The 18,574-nt window shown below is 37.4% G+C and overlaps 1 protein-coding gene across 4 annotated transcripts in view; it reads left to right on the top strand.

Annotated features, from left to right (window-relative positions):
- The window catches only part of LOC121410678, a 41,647-nt gene that overhangs the window by 2,850 nt on the left and 20,223 nt on the right, over positions 1-18,574 (top strand). For 2 of the 4 annotated variants that reach the window (XM_041602916.1, XM_041602918.1), the window contains exons 1-14: positions 6,513-6,747; positions 8,093-8,524; positions 9,328-9,750; positions 10,237-10,662; positions 10,987-11,424; positions 11,799-12,644; positions 12,925-13,767; positions 14,095-14,517; positions 14,701-15,129; positions 15,452-15,883; positions 16,106-16,513; positions 16,700-17,134; positions 17,400-17,825; positions 17,984-18,415. In XM_041602916.1, the coding sequence (XP_041458850.1) occupies positions 6,528-6,747; positions 8,093-8,524; positions 9,328-9,750; positions 10,237-10,662; positions 10,987-11,424; positions 11,799-12,644; positions 12,925-13,767; positions 14,095-14,517; positions 14,701-15,129; positions 15,452-15,883; positions 16,106-16,513; positions 16,700-17,134; positions 17,400-17,825; positions 17,984-18,415 (6,613 nt within the window). In that variant the 5' untranslated portion in view covers positions 6,513-6,527. Of the gene's footprint in view, positions 1-6,512; positions 6,748-8,092; positions 8,525-9,327; positions 9,751-10,236; positions 10,663-10,986; positions 11,425-11,798; positions 12,645-12,924; positions 13,768-14,094; positions 14,518-14,700; positions 15,130-15,451; positions 15,884-16,105; positions 16,514-16,699; positions 17,135-17,399; positions 17,826-17,983; positions 18,416-18,574 lie in introns of those variants that run through there. The other 2 variants (XM_041602917.1, XM_041602919.1) reach the window with 2 other exon arrangements.

Here is an 18,574-nt window from a genome sequence, read left to right on the forward strand (position 1 = left end):
GAATTTTATTCTTTACTTGGCTAATCCTGACATAAATGGCTAATCCTGACATAAATCAAAATATTTTAGCATCAAAGCAGAATGCATGTAGGGCCTATATGAACTTACTCTCAAAATAGTAAAAAGTGGAGACAAGTACAGGTGGGTCAAATACTATTCAATCCCTGTACCTGAGATAAGTTATCCCATTTGATTATTTGAATTGGCACTCTAAATTTATTGATGATAAAAGCATTAACACTTTTTCAGCATGGAGTTAGTAGCCCCATGATTTCAGGTAGGCCTACACACTTAGCAAATACATAATCTATCTTGTCTATAGTTTTACACTTTGGAAGAATGCCTCGTTCCACCACCCCCCTCACTATTCTGCATGTAGGCCTGGGTCAAATTTAACTTCCTCTTGAGTTGTAGATTCAGATGGTTGTAATTAGTTCATGTGTCATATAGCGGTTCTTACCTGTTTTCCGTGCCACTAGTTGTAGGTGCAATATATCACTGTAACTTTGCAATTTAGAAACATCAGTTTCTCTTCAAAGAAGTTAGTCTGAATTATTATTACATTTCCCCATTTGCGATACTTCGAGTCAATTTTTTTTATCAGTATATTTCAGTTTGAATGAAGATTTTATAGATAAGCTCTCAAGGAAATTATGTTATGTCCATCAGTTTCTTTTAAGATATAATTTCTGTAGTGGAAAACCCAGGGTCATTAGGCATGTACAACACGAAAGTGCTACGGATACCTATTCAGGGGGTTCTCACTGTCTGGCGATTGCTTGTGTTAATGTAGGAAATTTGATTTCACCAAGAGGCCACAGAAGTATAGACAAAGTTGCACAAAATTGTTTTGAAGAAATATTGGGTATGTGAAAAATCTTTCTTCAACAGAGAATTCTACATAATCATTAAATTACAATACATGCCATTATTTTCATACTGATTGGCCAATTCAGTGGTTGTTTTGTAGAGATAGCTAGCCCCCTCCCCAAGAAAATTATACGCCCTATATGATTTAATTCTGAGCAGATAACATTTTTGATATCCCTCTGTCCATATTAGACATCAATTTGGAATACTATTTTCTCTAACATACTTCTGTCATTATACAACAGGCATTTACTTACTGTAGAAAGACCTTTTATGTCTAGAAAAGCTGTTTTATCCCTAAATTTGCCTTAATTTTTTTTATTAGATTTTATGCAGAAATGATAAGTATATTAGGCAATACATGTGATAAATATTGTTCCAAAGCATCTTATTGTGATATTATGAAAATATAGAGAGTAAAATCCTTAATTTTGATAGATATTTTTTTTTGTTTAATACTCTGAGTGACATTTACATAGACCGTGTGTAAGAAATCCATGCAAGTCTGCAGAAAAAGGATTTTGAATTAATCATTGCTGTAGAGTGAAAAGAATAATTATATTCCCCAAAACATACTTTCCATAATGGCTGATTTTGCCAAATATATATAATAGATAACACTGTTTAAATGACAGAAACATTGAAATCAAAACATATCTTCCCTATGGTGATGTTAAAAAATGTAAGAAATAAAAATGTAGGTCTACCTGTTCGTTATTGTGTTTTTGGTGGCTAAGTTATTACACTGACATGCCATGAGGAATATATGTCTTAATAACAGGATGAATGTTTTTATAAGATCATTTTGCCCAGCAAAAGGGTGTAGTCTTAATTTGTAAATTCAATAACACAATTGGTTTTGACTTTCTTAATTGCCATCATTTTCACTAATACAGATAACTTTACTTTGTTTACTTGTTTGGCATTGAGAATTTCATCTTTTGGAAGATCCAAATCAAATCAAAAGTTTTATCAAATTAAAGCCATTGTGTACTCCATGAATTTGAGGAACTTCTTACTTAAAACAACATCATTATCCTAAACATTACTGATCAGATATTGCTGGTTGAGGCAGCTAGTCCATGTGCTTCCTCCTCAATATTTTACTAGCTCTCGATATTTTATTTCAACCATATCTTTTTAAATTTCTTAATTCCTTCCCTGCTTGCCAAGGCTGAATTAGTTGAGTTATAAAATATTTTTTTATTCATTATATTGCCTGATGAGTATGATAAAAAAATATGAATTATTACTCCCATGCAAGCTTGCATTCTTTTTCCATCAAAATTTTGTTTGATGTATTTTTTCATATGCCTTAAGAGATATAGATATGTAGTCCATGCATGATATCGCATGATTGAATTATGTCTCTGGAATCCAGTCATTCAGTATTAGTATTTATTCAATTCATCTGCAATTGCTTTATCCATCATGCATGAGTGGTCCCAATATTTTTGGAGTGGAGATTTCCCTCAAATAAATGTGTTGAATTATTTTTTGGGCATGACTGTATTCATGACGAATGTTATTTTATTTTGCACGAGGTAAATTTCACTGAGAAATAATTTTGCATGTATTATTTATGGATGAGCATGTTATTATGTTACATTTTTTAATGTGATATGTTTTCTTCCTTTGCACGAATGATTTTATTATAGCATGATTATCATCATGTAGGAACTAAGGTTCAAAATATTTATGAATGAAACTAATGACTATGAAATGAATTCAGCAAGAAAAGGCCCTCAAAATCAGTGATTATTTTGTCTTTCAAAATAATTCAACAAATCTATTTAATTTGGTCATTATTACTTGAATTCTAGGCCCTATTATTTATGTGCTGAATTCAATTTTATTCAGTCTGATAAAGTAATAGTTTGCTTGTTAAATTTGTGTGCATGTTATGGAATGTGCTCTTGCTACTAATGCATTGTATTAATCTTTTTCACTCCTTGATTATTTTTTTTTCATTTCCCTGTTTTGTTATTCCCCAATATTATTTCCCCTTGCCATACAAAAATATAGTCCGAATTCCAAATTCGATCAATGAAACTATTTTTTTTTCTTGTGAAGTAATTCTCAAGGATTTATTATTTAAGGAGTATTTTCATAGTGCGTCCAAAGTATTTAGGGGATGGTTTTTACAAAAAGATATTGGTATCTTCCAATTTCCTTTAAACAGGCTTCTATGAGCCAATTGAGCCAGCTGTGTTAATCTTACTTTTCCTCACACACTAATAAAATTGAAAACACAGGACATTTGATTTTTTCCATTAGATTTTGCACCTTAATTCTTTGACAAAGACACACACTCATGAAACAGTAAGAATGTCTAATATTTAGTGCATGAAAATTAGACTTGATAATATATAGTGAAAATAGTGATCTAGATCTTGAATTAACTTGTAGATGCATGGAGTAGGATCTTCAATACACTGATTGAAATGCTGATCTTTCAAGGTGTCAGCATTTCTCAATAGCAAACCTAAATTATGGGTGAAATATATTTTTTGAAACCTAACTGATTAGATCAGCATATATTAATGAATGTTGATCCTATTGGGGGTGGGGAAGTGTTTCATTTTCTGCAATTTCCAAAATGAACTTGTAAAAAAAACGAGAGGAGATATTTGATCATTATAATTCCCAATTTTTAACTTGATTTTTCAATGAGTTTTTTTTTTGGTAAATCAATATCTTTTAAGAATCAACTTTCTGAATTGAGTTTTGTTTATACACCAATCTCTGAAATCTATTCTTTGATATATCTAAAGAAGGGATTTGAAATGACTGAAACAAGTATGCCCTCCAGTTTATTACAAAATCATGAAATGGTTTTTTGCTTTGATTTGTATTAAACATACTGTGATACATCATTTTTTTAAATCTTGGAAAACATTTTCAAAGTGGAAACCCTGAGTAAGAGGCTCATATATACTCTTGTATATGCCTTTGAATTCCATTTTTTGTGTGGGAGTAGAAAGGTGGAGGGCTTAGTTTTTAAAAGTAAAAACTAACCATTTAGATGTTGCTTGTTTGCATAAAGGTGTTTCTTGTCTTTGTGTGTTGTTTTGTGATGTTGTACCGTAATGTAGTTTAGAGTTGTAGCATGTATATGTCAGTATAACTCCTACACTGTAGGAATATAGGATTCAAAGAGCTAATAAACTAATTAAGGCCTTGTAGGCCCAGGAATGAGAATGCTCTGTGGCTCACAGAGATGGAGGGAGTTCTTCTCAGTAGAGTCTGCATGAAGTTTATCAATAGTGAATGTTGAACTGCATGTCAACCACAAAAGAAAGATGCCAGGAATGCTAACTTGCATGGAGAGAGTGCATGCAGATGAAGTAGATGGACTTCACAAAAAGTTGTATATGTGTATGACATTTGTTTTTGAAAAGTAGTTAAAAGTGATATATTGGCTTAATTTGTTCTCGATATTACCTGTTTGCCTCAAATATTTCTTTCTCCATCGAAGTTATGCATTGAACAGTGTTCTTTACATGAAAAAATGTTTTAAAAGCAATGATTTGAATCAAGATATTTGATACTTTTGAACCTGATAAAATATGGCACTTTTTCCCTTCTCATTCGCACCCATCATGATGACATTTTCTCTCATGACCCTTAGATGTGCTTCACATTCAGAAACAAGTATGAGTGTTATTGCGTGCGTACATTTCTTTTCACTCGTCAACATTTTTACCACTTTTTACTTGATGTTTTTGTTTGGATTTTCATTCATTTCTAATTATCTTTCTGATTTCATTTTGTTTAATATTTTTTAGTTACAGTTTGTAATATGATTTCTTTTGTTTTCATTATCTGTGTAAATCAATGTTGTGTAAACTTCACTCATAAGCACCTTCAGTAATTCTACATGAATTTCATAGCACCTTCTTTTTCAAATTCAATTTCTTATCTGACTCGATTTTGAGGAGTTGGTTATGTGAGATACTTGCCATTCTGCAACCATTTCACTGACCACCACTCCATCATGATATCGCCATTCCAATTTGAATCCAACACACCTAACACATGCAGGCTTGCTTGGCCTTTTCTCCACCCCACAGTTCACTGTCATTCATGTGTGCTGTCATAGTTTGAATGAGAGAAATTTAATAACTTGAAAAATTAAACCGTTTGTTATCTTGTGTCTTCACTTTTTGAAACCATGGAAATTGTTGACAATGTTTCTTAGAGTTGGAATCTTTTTATCAGCTGGGTTATGAACGCCCTTTGAGAATCATGCATTTTGTAACATTGAGGTGAGTACCTGATTGAATTACCATGTGTTATTTTGTATGTTCTGCATCTAGGTATTTTTCTGCATGATGCACTTATGTCATGTTATATGAGCATCCAATTCTTTCCCTTGGAATATCAATTATTTAAACTGTCAAAAAAAGTAACCAATACCATAATAATGAAAATTAATGTTATATTTTACCATCTCATGTTTATTTGAAAAAGGGTTGTGGTTCTAGTATGTGATTACAGATTTTGGGGAAAAACTAAGATCATCTAGTCACTGAAGATTAATGTACTTCAAATTTTCAATATTGAAAGAATTGGATGCTCAATCATTATTTCTCTAAATTATAAGTCTGTTGTTTGTCAGTGAAGTGACTAAGAAAATTACTTTGCCCCAAAAGTGATATCTGAAAATCACATTTAGTAAAAAGAAACGCAATTATTTAAGCTTGAACAAATCTGTTTTTCATGCCATCTGGAGAATTTTGAAGGTCTTGAACCTTTAACATGAGTTCCATTTAAAATTTCAGTTCATTAATAAATATGAAGAACTAAGGAAATTGATATTTATTGATTTCTCATATGAAAAGAATTCCTTGCAACCAAAAAGTTAATTCACAGAAGCCAATAGCTCAAATAAAACTCTTTGGTTAGTCAGTTCTGCTGTACTATTTATTGATTTGAACTTAAGTATTTCCAGAGTCAAAGTGCATTTCTGAACCATCTTGACAAATACAGACTGATCTTTAATGCTTTATTATCTCTGCATAATTTTCTCTTTATTCCTCAGGCAACCCTTCTGATGTTGAAATATATGCAACTTGTTAATCTAAGCTTTTAACCGAAGTTGATAGTAAACTTAATCTAATGAGTTGATTTATACAGACTTAATGAAAGTAATAGCAGAGTAGAAATTGTCTAAACATTTATGCGAATTTGAATAAATGTTTTGTTAACTTAAATTAAGAAGAAAAAATTAATTTTTCATCTGATATGATGTTGGGTTAATCAACATTTAGTCAACAATCATCATTAATTGCTGATAAGAAGAGTCAATAGAATGTTAAGTATTCAAATAACATTAATTTGATTTAATAGGGATAAAATATTTACTGAATGTTAACCTGCTTTACTAAAGATATACCTGCATCTCTGTCCTTTTCCTGAGCAACTTCTTGTTGCGACCCCTCCTTTATCCTCTTAATCTCCCTTTTAAGGAATCAATAAAAGTGAATGGTTTGTGATTAATATTCATATTATAAGATAGTACTGTGTTTTGATATGACATACTGCATGACTCTATTCTCTCAATGATATTCAATGCTCTTGACCTCTGCTTGATGTTCCCCTCCCACTACCCTCTGGATGCATGAATTTGTGCATGGGCACCAACCCTGACAGGCATGCTCAATGTTGATGATTTCAACAACGCCCAGGCCGACAACCTACCCTGTGTGTACCGTGGTTTGTTGCAACCCCATGGCAAAAAGTGGAAGGCTAATGAATGCACCACTTGCACTTGCAACAATGCAACCACCACATGCCAGATTGACACATGTAAAGTGCCCAAATGCCCCAACCCTAAAGTTGTTCCTGGAGAGTGTTGCCCCCGCTGCCCGATTGGTGAGTCTGGATCGGATTGAGATCCTTGCCTGATAGAAGTAGCCAGAACCCTTCATCACCTGTGACCAGCCTTGGACCTCTCATTGTCCCTCCATCTTAATTCCATCCCATTTTCTAGCTCACTGGACCTTCCTGTCCATTCATATTCTCTGATCTCCCTGTAGAATGGAGTTGTAGTAACCAGATGATCCTTCAATCAGCCCAACATCACCCCTCACACCTTTCATTTTCTTCCCCTGGCTTTCACTCCTGATGTACAGTAGGTCTATTGGTTTCTTATTAGAACCTGACATATTGCTTTGTCTCAGAACTTACTCATGAATCTTTTCTTTTTCTTTCACCATACTACAATTTTTCGATCATTTGTATGCTTTAAGCACTATTCTCTCTATTTTTGTGAACTTTCTTCATATCTTTTCCCTTTACCAATTCCTCTCATATTTGTATCCACCCTTATTATTTCAGCTTTCATTTTATATTACCTGCCCTACAACTTCAACATTCCTTTCTTCTTTTCTTCTAAATAGTTGATAGGCATCCACATTTCTTCTATCAACCTTTTCTCTCCTGCTTATAGATGTAGCTAGGTGTAGCCTTGTTTCAGGAGCTCCACCTTTGAAGACAGCCATTCCTTTGTCTATCATTTTGGTTGCTTCTTTGATTTTGCTCTTTATATCCTTCATTTATACAAAGAATCTGGATATTTCTCGGCCTTTTACCGTATGGTATTTATTGTATCTTTTCTCCAGACTCTTGTTAAATCATATATGCCACTAGATAGTTGAGGCTTCAGAAGTTTCTCATCTATTTTCCATCTTCAATGCCTATCCCGACATATTCACCTCCTATTCCCTTCTCCCTTTCCACTTCCCGATCCCCCACTTCCTTCCCTTAATTAAACTAATTTGGTTTTGCATGCTAATTGCATTTGTAAGTTAGTGTGACGATAAGTTGGCAGGTTACAGAGTAAGTTATTGTTGAGCTTGGGCTCCAAATGCAATTTTCTCAGTTCTTGTTAGGGTAGTTGAATTTTATATTTTGATTCCTGTAATTGGGTGGGTTCATCATACTGCTGCGGGTTGTCAGTTTTCAGTAGGCAAAGAAATGCAAATGAAACTTATATGCTTATTATTATTCTTCTTATAAATCTAATGTATCCATATGTGGATCATATGCTCATTTTTGTAGGATACTTAATGGTAGAGTGAAAGGGGAGTATAATGGAAAGGGTGTAGCATAGGAGAGTTAGGTGGTGTAGAGTAGTGACGTGTAGGTAGTTTGGTAGGTAGGGAAAAGCACTTGGGTTTGGATGTTGACTGAATGGACATACCTATTTATCTCACAGCTGTGACCATAACAAATGTGGATGTGATGCTGAGCAATCCAGCTCCAATATCGGAGGGCATGGTCAACAGAGTGCCCATCGATGTGAACATAGACTTGAATAACAGAAAGACTCAAGATGTGTCTGGCACGGGGCTGTGGAAGCTCAATGTATGGGGATCACTACGTGCCGATGGTGCCGGGAACCAGATCTCCTTCTCAGAGCAGGCCCTCTCATTGAACCAACAAAATTCACCCGTTGAGCGGGGGGCACCATTCTTCTTTCGCAATGTCCCGTATAACCTGGACATGAGGGGGGTCAGTTGCTCTGAGATCAATTACGTTTGTGCACGCATTAGAAAGGGGAATGATCCGGATCCACAGTTCACCTTCAAAGGGAAGCCCAACCAAGCTGCTACATTTGCAGACTGTGCACCTATCACTGAATGTTCAGGTGAGAAACTAAGTAGATTAAGCTTTTTTTCAAGGAATATGTATAAATGTTTTTTTTAACATTGTGTGGATGAGAGTTGTGGTGTTTTCATTCATTGATATCATTCCAGGCTCATTTCACAATGTAAGCAATGCTGTAAATCAGGTCATGTCTGATTTTTAACTCAAATTCATTTCCAGAGAGTTCACCAAGTATATTTCATAAGGACATCTCCATGCACACGAAAAAGGGGCACATTAACATGTATCACTGAACATGCTCATGTCATGAGGGAAATTGTAACCCATTGATTCAGCGTTCATTTGCTTCAGAGAGGATCCCTAAATACCCCAATAAAGAATGGATGTTAAGTTCTTTAAATAGGATAATACTGTTATATTTGCTGTCTTGTGATTCAAATAAAAAAAAAGGTTTTGACAAAATTTTGTATGCCAAGAACAAGTATATGTACCTATTCTTCATGGAATAGTGTCTGGTGATGTGTTGTACAGATTTCATTTTCCTACTGTCAAATATCAAGGAAAACTTGTCTGATCAAGACAGCCTCCATCAACCTCGGCCCTGTCCTTTGAAAGAGGAAGTAGTTCATAACCTGCTTCAGAGTGCTCATTCATATAGCAGTTGAATTATTCATCCATGTATTATGATTCTGGTTTCCTAGCAGTCTGCGCAATTTTGTTTGTGGTCAATCTTAAGTAGCTTAAAAATACATTTCTTCACCTCTGGTTCAGGCATCATCCTGAATAATACTCTAGTGCTCTTGCCAAAGTTAACCTGATTGATTGCTGATATTGGTGTTACAGGTGTTCAATTGCGAGGACTTACCTGGTGGGTCCAAGCCAGCAATGTGATCGCTGGCATTCCCAATCCTCTCAACATCACCGCAGAGGTGAATTTTGTGGAAGGCGCTGGTGATGTTTCTGGAGAGAATCTCTGGCGGCTTGGAATGTTTGGAAGCCGCAACTCAGATGGATCGGGACCCAGGTTCAATTATGTGAGACAGACTCTGAATGAGTTTGAAGCCTCCTATCCATTGACGAACTCAAGGGATATTAATTTCCAGTTTGCTAGGGCCAACTTTGACATTGCTGCCATAGGATGTACTGAGTATGAATACATTTGTGGAGAGTTCACCAAATCAGATAATCCCAATCCAGACTTCAGCTTCTCTGTCTACCCACGAGGAGATACCAAGATAACCTGTGAAAGGTGGCCTTGTAGAGCTGGTGAGAAACAACTTTTTCTGTATTTTGATTGTAGTTTAAGCCAATAAAGTGTCAATATATGTGTAATATACTCTCTCTATATATTCTTAAGTATTCTTAAGGAAGTGAAATGGCTGTTGGATCTTTGTTCATTAATTTACTTTGTATGAAAACAAAATTTAAACTTTTTTTGCAATAACCTTGTTCAGCACTAGTTTTGTTTTCAAAGGACCTTTTAAACACTTCTTACAAATTTAGTGATCGGGTATACGAAATCATGACTAAGATAATATCCTGAATTTCATTCCCTAGTTGATGTGTTTTTATAAAAAATTCACATGTATGTGTATTTGGTCTAGCTCGATCTTTATCAACTAAACCTTCTTTTAAAATTGTAAAATATACCCATTAAATTTAGTAGATTCGATGTCTTTGCTGATGGATATGTTGTTTCGTAACCTTCTAAATACTGCCTATATATATTCAACTGTGTTTTTCTGTTTTCAGTTACAAACATTGAGGCAGTTAGTGCCATCCCAGTACGAGGCAGCCTGGTAGCTGGTCGAGCAGACAATCCTATTGAGATGTATGTCAAAGTGAATGCATCCGAAGCTGGTAGTGTAGGTGTAGCAGGAGAGGGCCTGTGGACACTCTCATCTTTTGGAAGTCAGAATAGCAGAGGAACGGGCCAGAAATACTCTCAGACCAGACAGATCCTTACCCAAGATCAACAGAATACCATGCTTGTTTTGGGTTCCCCAATGGAGCTTGGTAGGGTGTCCATGAACATTGATATGACTAACTATGACTGCAGTCAGATTACCCATGTCTGTTTAACCCTCAGTAAAGGGCAATCTCCAACCACTGTCTTCACACTTGTTCCTGTTCCGAACTCAAATGTTCTCACCAAGTGCATCCCATACCAATGTGCAGGTAGGTGTTCAAAGAACTTTATTCCATATGTTGGCAACTAGAAAAGCTTAAACCTACAGTGAAGTATATGACTAATTCCACATTTAGAGAGATGAAGCTTTCATTAAAATAATGGCTTGATTGGAGGAGCATGTTTAAACAATATTTTAGCTGTGCTTTGTAAAAAACAAAATCTTTACATGATTACCTTTTAAATAATCAAATCCAGTGTTCATCTACTCACAATTAGAGAATTAAAATGTTATATTTCAAGTATAAAATATTTGATATGTTTAAAATACTTCATGGAATTCTAAATGTCTTGTACCTCTCATTTGTTTGCAGTGGCAACTGCCAGGTCACTATCTTGGGAATACAATGCCCCCTCAGTAGTGATAGGTCAGCAGAGTGAGCTGACCATTGACACCGAGGTATCATTTGTGGACAACGAGGCTTCTGTGGTTGGATCAAATCTCTGGCAGTTGGGAATATTTGGTAGTCGAAACCCGAACGGCAGAGGACAAAGAATTGGAGAAAGGAGACAGATTCTCAGATCAACAGAAGCATCTACATCCCTTGATCCTAGTACAGCAGATGGCTTACATCGACTCAACATCAACAACATAAGAACAATGTTTGACATGAGTTCTATTGGATGTGGTAATTTCCCATACCTTTGTTTGGAATTTGGACAAGCTGATAGGCCAAGACCTCCATTTGAGTTTGCTACTGAAGATGGAACAGACACAGTCGTCAACTGTAAACTGCTGCAATGCGAAAATGGTAAGTAGAGTACTGGAACACCTAATTTATCTGATTGGCCCGAGGGGGGGGGTTGTTTCACAATGAGTTGAATGCACAATCTTATTGATTAATACGCAGTAGCATGTATCCTATAAGCATGAATTGACCAATGCGCTGATGCCTTTTTTTCAGCAAGCAACTGGACTTCTCAGGGCAACTCGATATAAAGTCATACTACACTCTTTGTGAAACGCCCCCTGGTATTGCATTTATTTTCACAAAAGCATTTATTTATTGTATAAAAGTGTTTATTTAGATGGCTTTCCTTACAGTATGTAGTAGAAAACAGTATAGATTGTAGATGCTACCCTGTTTATTCATTATACCTTTGCTCTGTGTTTTCTTATTTACAGATGTTATGCTGAATGAATTACATTTGACACTGGAGGATGGTAGAATTCTTGATGCAAGACCAGAGAATCCGCTCATATTTTCTCTGGAGGGAGTACTAACAGGTCCAGGTGTGCAAGGAAGGGACTTGTGGACAGTCTCATTGTTTGGAAGTGGTGAACCTGATGGACTTGGACCTCGTTTTGGCCAAATGGACCAAATCCTTGATACCCGTCAGAGGAACAAGCCCTACGTGCCAAATGAAAATTTAGACTTTGGAAATATTGACCTTAATTTTGACATGAGTTCTTATGAATGTGCCAGGATCAAATACATGTGTGTTGAATTTTCGAAAAATGATCAAACGTCGGTGTCATTCACACTGACAGCAATCAGTGGAGATACATGGATATCTTGTGTTCCCATGCCATGTGAAGGAGTCATAGCCTCAGAACTGAGATGGAATTACCAAGCGCCCGAAGGTATCACCCTTGGTGCTCCCATTCCTATCCTACTGGATGCTGAAGTTGACTTTAGTTCAGTATCAGCTGATGTTACTGGAAGGAACTTATGGGCTTTGACACTCTACGGTAATACCCTGGAGAGTGGACGAGGAGATATTATTGGTATCTTGGAAGGCAACATCCTAAGCAATAAGGCAGCTAGCCGTAACCTTCTTGTTGGAGATGACAGTTTGACATTTAGTAATGTAAGAAGCGAGAAAGATCTTAGCAGAATTGGATGTCTGCATGAAGGATACCTGTGCCTCACCTTTGGACGAGGAGCAAATCCCAAGCCACCCTTCAAGCTACTTACAACAAGTGGAGATGATGATATAGTTAGCTGCAAGAAGGTACCTTGCCCAAGAAGTAAGTAGTCTTAAATCACTTAAAAAGTGTGCCTGCCAGAAAAAAAAAATCATAACAAGTCTGTATTAGCTTCTAAGACATTTCATATTTAAAAAACTTAAAAAACTATTTCATTATGATTTTATATCAAGCATTTCATTTAACCTCCAAACAGACTAATTGAGAGGAATTAGATTCAATTCTTTTTACCATGTTATCGAACTAAATACAGTTCAAAAGCATTTCGGACTAAGTATAGCAAGACATGAATTCCTTTTTTCATCTCTTTTTATGTTTACAGATGTTGAACTGACAAATATTGATACTGCCTTTGTGAGTGGTTCTTTGATAGAGGGCACTCCTAGCAATGAAATTGTTCTTTCAATGACTGCAAGCAGCGCACCAAACTCCAATGGCATCAATGGGATCAGTCTTTGGTCAGTGAATGCCTGGGGCAGCCAAAATGCTGATGGAAGTGGGAAGCGCATCAACCCAGTGGAAGGGGAGGTCCTGAGTGGTGCACAAACCAGCATCAACCTGACTCCTGGAGGCATGATTGACTTCAGAGATGTTGCCATTGACTATAGCATGGAAGATGTTACATGCAGGGATATAAGTTATATATGTGTAGAGTTGGATAAAAACTCTGGTGCCAACGTGGAGTTTACTCTTGTTGCAGAGAGAGAAAACATGAGGAGATGTGAACCAGTCTCCTGCTCTGGTGTTCTTGCAAGATCTTTGAGTTGGGATTTCCGGGCTGACGAAGTGCTGCCCAATCAGCGCAGCCCGATCACCGTCCAAGCAAGTGTTCGCTTTGATGAAAACAGCTCTCCTCTTACTGGAAGCCGTCTCTGGAGGATGTCCCTCTTTGGGAGTGACAGTCCTGAAGGTGATGGCAGAATCTTTGATCCAATTCATCAGGTCCTTGATGCTCAAAATCAACGCAAGCCTCTCAACCCACAGTTTCCCCTTACATTCAACACCGTACCCACCGAGTACAACATTGGTGCAATTGGTTGCGGTGAATACCAATTTTTCTGTATGGAGTTTACAAGGGCAGATAATTCTGATCCAGCTTTTGTGTTTGACGTTGTTGGTGGAGGAAACAGACTTGTGAACTGCAAGCAGCTGCTTTGCAATGCAGGTGAATTGATTAGTTACATACTTAAGTACTTTTCCAACAGTACTGATTCATGAGAGGAATAGTACTGGAGGTTCAGAGTAGACAATACTGTCTTAAACTGATTTTGGTGTGTGTTTAGAACAGTGCTGAATTAATTCATATCTCATGACATATGTATACTATGATTGACTACTGTATTTCAAATAAATAATTGCCAGCTCCCATGTGCAAACATATCTGAATTGAATCTGACATTTGTCTTCAGTATTGTTCTATCATTGTTTATGTCTTAAGCTATGCAGTGCTTTGTTAATGTTTACATTTTTCATTTTCTATAAATTTTCACAGATGTTATACTTCAGGGTATGACCACCAATATTGTTGGGAGCCCTGTAGTCACTGAAGGAGTAAGAAATACTGTTGACATCGACACCTCTGTCTTCTCTAGCCCTGAATCTCGTCCCCTAGACAATAGTCCCGGCTTGTGGCGGTTGTCTGCCTACCTGACACCCACTCCTGACTCTCCTCTGCAGTATAACATCCAGAGCCAGGTACTGTCAAGGCAACAGGCCAGTAGTGCACTCAACCCTGGAAGCCCCATTGACTTTGGTCCTGTCTCTGTGGATGTGGACCTTAGCCAGACCACTTGTGAGCAGGCTGGTTACATTTGCACAAGACTCAGCAAAGGTCCATCTCCTAGAGTGGATTTCAATCTGCAGGTGGTACCAGACCAAAGTGCTGTGAAGTCATGTGAAAGAATTGAATGCAATGGTTAGTATTGTTTTCTTATGAAGAAAAACTTGGATGAAACTTCAGTATAAGAGCTCAATGATTTTTTTTTTCAAAATCAGAATTTTTAAAGTTGAGATATCTATTTTTACCTAATATGCTTTGATTCTCTTTTCTGAATTTAATTTGTCATTACATTTGTTTTTTTTTTTGCTTCATTTGCAGGGGTTCATCTTCAAAACAACATTGACTGGACATTCAATGCTGAAGACTCTATACCAGGAAGGCAGACACCCTTGTCCATTACAACCAACCTCATGCCATTCCCAAACAGTCGTGATATTACTGGTGACAACCTGTGGGAAATGGGTCTGTATGGCAGCAAGAACCCAGATGGTTCAGGAGAAAAGTTCAACTATGATAACCAGATTCTCAGTCCAGAACAGGCAGGCACATCTCTTGATGGTGACAGCCCATTCTTCCTTGACAATATTGACACTACCTTTGATGTTGGTTCTGTGGGATGCACAGACTTCAGATACCTGTGTATTGATTTCAGAAGGGGCAGGAACCCATCCACTGACTTCACGTTCCAGATAGGAGACACAGGAGATGACACTATCACATCCTGTAAACGAATGGCTTGTGACTCAAGTAAGTAAATAATTTCAACTAGTTTCAGTTTCTGTTTGTAAAGATTTGTAGGGAGTTGGAAGAAAATATTCTCTTGGTTTGGTTTTGCCTTGATGATTTGTTAAGGCTACTAGTTCTTGTTTAACGGTGTTTTTTAGTCCTTCACTTCATGCATGCTCTTAATGATTTGTATTACATGCCAAATTGGATAAATTTGTCAACCCTCTGTGTGAATTATGCTGATTAAATCACATGTGTGTGAATTATTCTGATTAAATCACATTTTGTACATCATGGAGGTGAAAGTTAATTTATCTTTGTTGTGATTTTCATTTTTTTACAGATGCAATTGTGTCTGACCTAGTACCAACTCTTGGTAGTGATGTTGTTTTGATTGAGGGTAACCCACGCAATGGTCTTGCTGTTGATTTGCGTGCTGTCACTAGTCCAGAATCCACACCAATCCTGGGAGACCGTCTCTGGCAGGTTGATTCTTTCCTGAGCCGAAATCCAGATGGTTCTGGTCCAGAAGAGGCACTGAACACAAATATCCTCAATCCATTGCAGAGTGCTTGGCCTTTGAGACCAGGTATAGACATTGATTATGGCCAAGTGTTTGTGGACGTGAACATGCAGGATGTGTCCTGTGCTGAGGCACGCTACTTGTGCTTCAGAATGCACAGGAATGCAGATGCAACAGTCAGCTTTAACCTCCAGGGCAGTCCAGATGATTCAGTGCTTACCAGCTGTCAGGACATGACACAGCAATGCCAAGGTATGTCACTTTCCTTTCAGTGTTGTTCTGATGTTAATCATTTTGTAGAAATCTAAAACTGAAATAGGAGACAGAATTAAATGCATCCAAATGAAAAGCATCACATTCTTTCTGTAAATATAAATATTGTGAAAACTCATTTTCCTTTTCTTGTAAATTGAATGACCACTGTACATCATCCTTAATTTTGCCATAACAAACAGATTGTTATTTTCATTTCAGGTGTGATTCTCACTGGTATTGATTGGAGCTATGATGAGTCTGTGCCAAGGAGACTCTCTATTGCAGCTTCTGCAGATGTGACATTGAACAGCAGAAACCTTGATGGGTCAGGCTTGTGGAAAATGGGCATATTTGGTAGTACCAATGCACGAGGACTTGGAAACCGCTTGGGCCACCAGGAGCAGATCTTGAATTTATACAATCAGGGGCGAACTGTGAGGCCACCCAGTGCTATCACTTTTAGGAATATTGAAAGCAGGTTCAATATTGACCAGTTGGGTTGTAACAGCGAATATCAGTTCCTCTGTCTTGAGCTCTCTAGAGGTGATGACCCAAATCCAGATTTCTCTTTCCGAACCATAGATGGTGACGATTCTCTGATCTCCTGTAAACAGAGAGAATGTAGAGGTAAGTTTCAAATCTAGCCATCTATATATTCCTTGTAGAGAAAGATTCAGTTTGGACACTGTTCTCAATGTTATTGGATTTGATGACCATAATAAGGGTTGCTTTAATGTCTGACATAAAAGAGAAACAGTTAGTGATTTAATAGTTGTGATATCTGACCATTCAATTCACCTTTTATTTCAACAGCTGTCATAATTACAAACCAAGAAACTACACCATCTTCCTTTAGGCTACGAGAGGGAGAACCAGTCAATGAAATCAACTTGAACACTGTAGTTTCTACATCAAGAGAAGGTGGTACTGTCACCGGGGATCAGCTGTGGCGTCTCGGCTTCTACGGCAGCACAAACTCTGATGGCACAGGGCAAAGAGTTGGTTACCAGGAGCAGATCCTTCCCTTTTATGATGCTGATCAAGATTTGAGGACTCCAGGAGACACCTTGGATTTCTCCAACCTGAATGCAAACTTTGACATGACTGGAATTGCTTGCTCGGAGGTCAGGCACCTCTGTACTGTTCTCTCCAAGAATCCTGCAGCATCTGATGATTTCACCCTTAGCACACGACCGAATGATGATGTTTTGACGAGTTGTTTCCCAGTCTCGGATAATGCTTGTAGAGGTGAGCTATGATGATAATCTAGTATTTTGTGAATATTCATTAGACAAGTGTTTGGCTCATGTGATATAAGAGGTCTACTTAACAATGTAGGTAATGATACCTTCCTTCCTGAATTACATAGGATAATGTCATTACAAAAAAAAATTGTGCCAAACAATTGTGGGTTCAGATTTATGATTTCATACCATTTACTACACAATAAAAATTGTTGCAAGATTTGTTCTGAATAACATTTTTTTTTTAATTTTCATTTATCTTTAATCAGGTGTAATTATTACAGACATGGAGTGGTCTTACACAGCAACTAAGCCCAACCCTACTCAACCCGATAATTTGGACATCACAATGTCTGTGGACTCTCTTGAAACTGCTTCAAGTATAGAAGGGAGAAGGCTGTGGCGTGTGGGCATCTTTGCCAGCAAGCGCAGTGATGGAACTGGTCCAAGGCAGAACGCAAAATATCAGATCCTGAACACCAACCAAGCACGGAAGCCACTGGTTGCAGGCCAGAGATTTGAGCTTGACAGCATCTCCACCAGGTTCGAGCTAGATGAAATCAACTGCGACAGTGGTTACAGATACCTGTGCTTGGAGTTTGCTAAGAGCATGAGACCACTACCAAATTTTGAGTATACGACAACGACAGGAGGGAATACCATCATTCGATGTAAAGAACATGAATGTGATAGAGGTGAGTCACAAATTATTTAATTTTTTTTAAATGGCTCATGCAGTATAATGATGTAACCATAAGCACTGAAACGATTTGAACATTCATATTAAACATAACTAAATCATGGCTACCTTTTAACAGAGCTCTACATTTTTCTTTTTCCTATTCTTTCCAAGGTGTGAAGCTTATGGATCTGGAGACAATACCAGACAGCAACTACCAAACAGTGATAAGCCAGAAGAGGGAGAATATCCTTCAATTTGATATGATGGCAGCTCCTGCCCCTGACACTTCACCCCTTCGTGGTGTAAACCTATGGGAACTTGCCCTTTGGGGCAGTGACAATCCTATTGGCGAAGGACCACGCCACAATGAACGCACCGCCTACAACCTCAACAACTATCAGAGGAATGTTGCTGTTAATCCTGGGGATGTTCTTCGCTTTGGAACTGTTGAGACAACTTTCGATATGACAGGATTGGGCTGTGATGAGGTCAGGTATATCTGTGCACGTCTGCAAAAGTCTAGTGAAGCTGTGCCAAATTTCCAGCTGTCTGGGGTGCCCAACAATAGAGTTCTCACTCATTGCTTCAATGTCAGGTGTGCAGGTTAGTGAAAATTATTATTCCCATCTAGTGAAGATAAAAAAGGAAGTCAATATTTTTCACGAGATAAATATTCATTTTCAGATTAAGGGAAATCTGAAGTACTTGCCATATTTGAAAGTGAATATCTAGCATGTTCTGGTTAAGTGTCGTCTCATTTCA

The sequence above is a fragment of the Lytechinus variegatus genome, chromosome 3, assembly GCF_018143015.1.
Source record: "Lytechinus variegatus isolate NC3 chromosome 3, Lvar_3.0, whole genome shotgun sequence".
Classification (NCBI taxonomy): Eukaryota; Metazoa; Echinodermata; class Echinoidea; order Temnopleuroida; family Toxopneustidae; genus Lytechinus; species Lytechinus variegatus.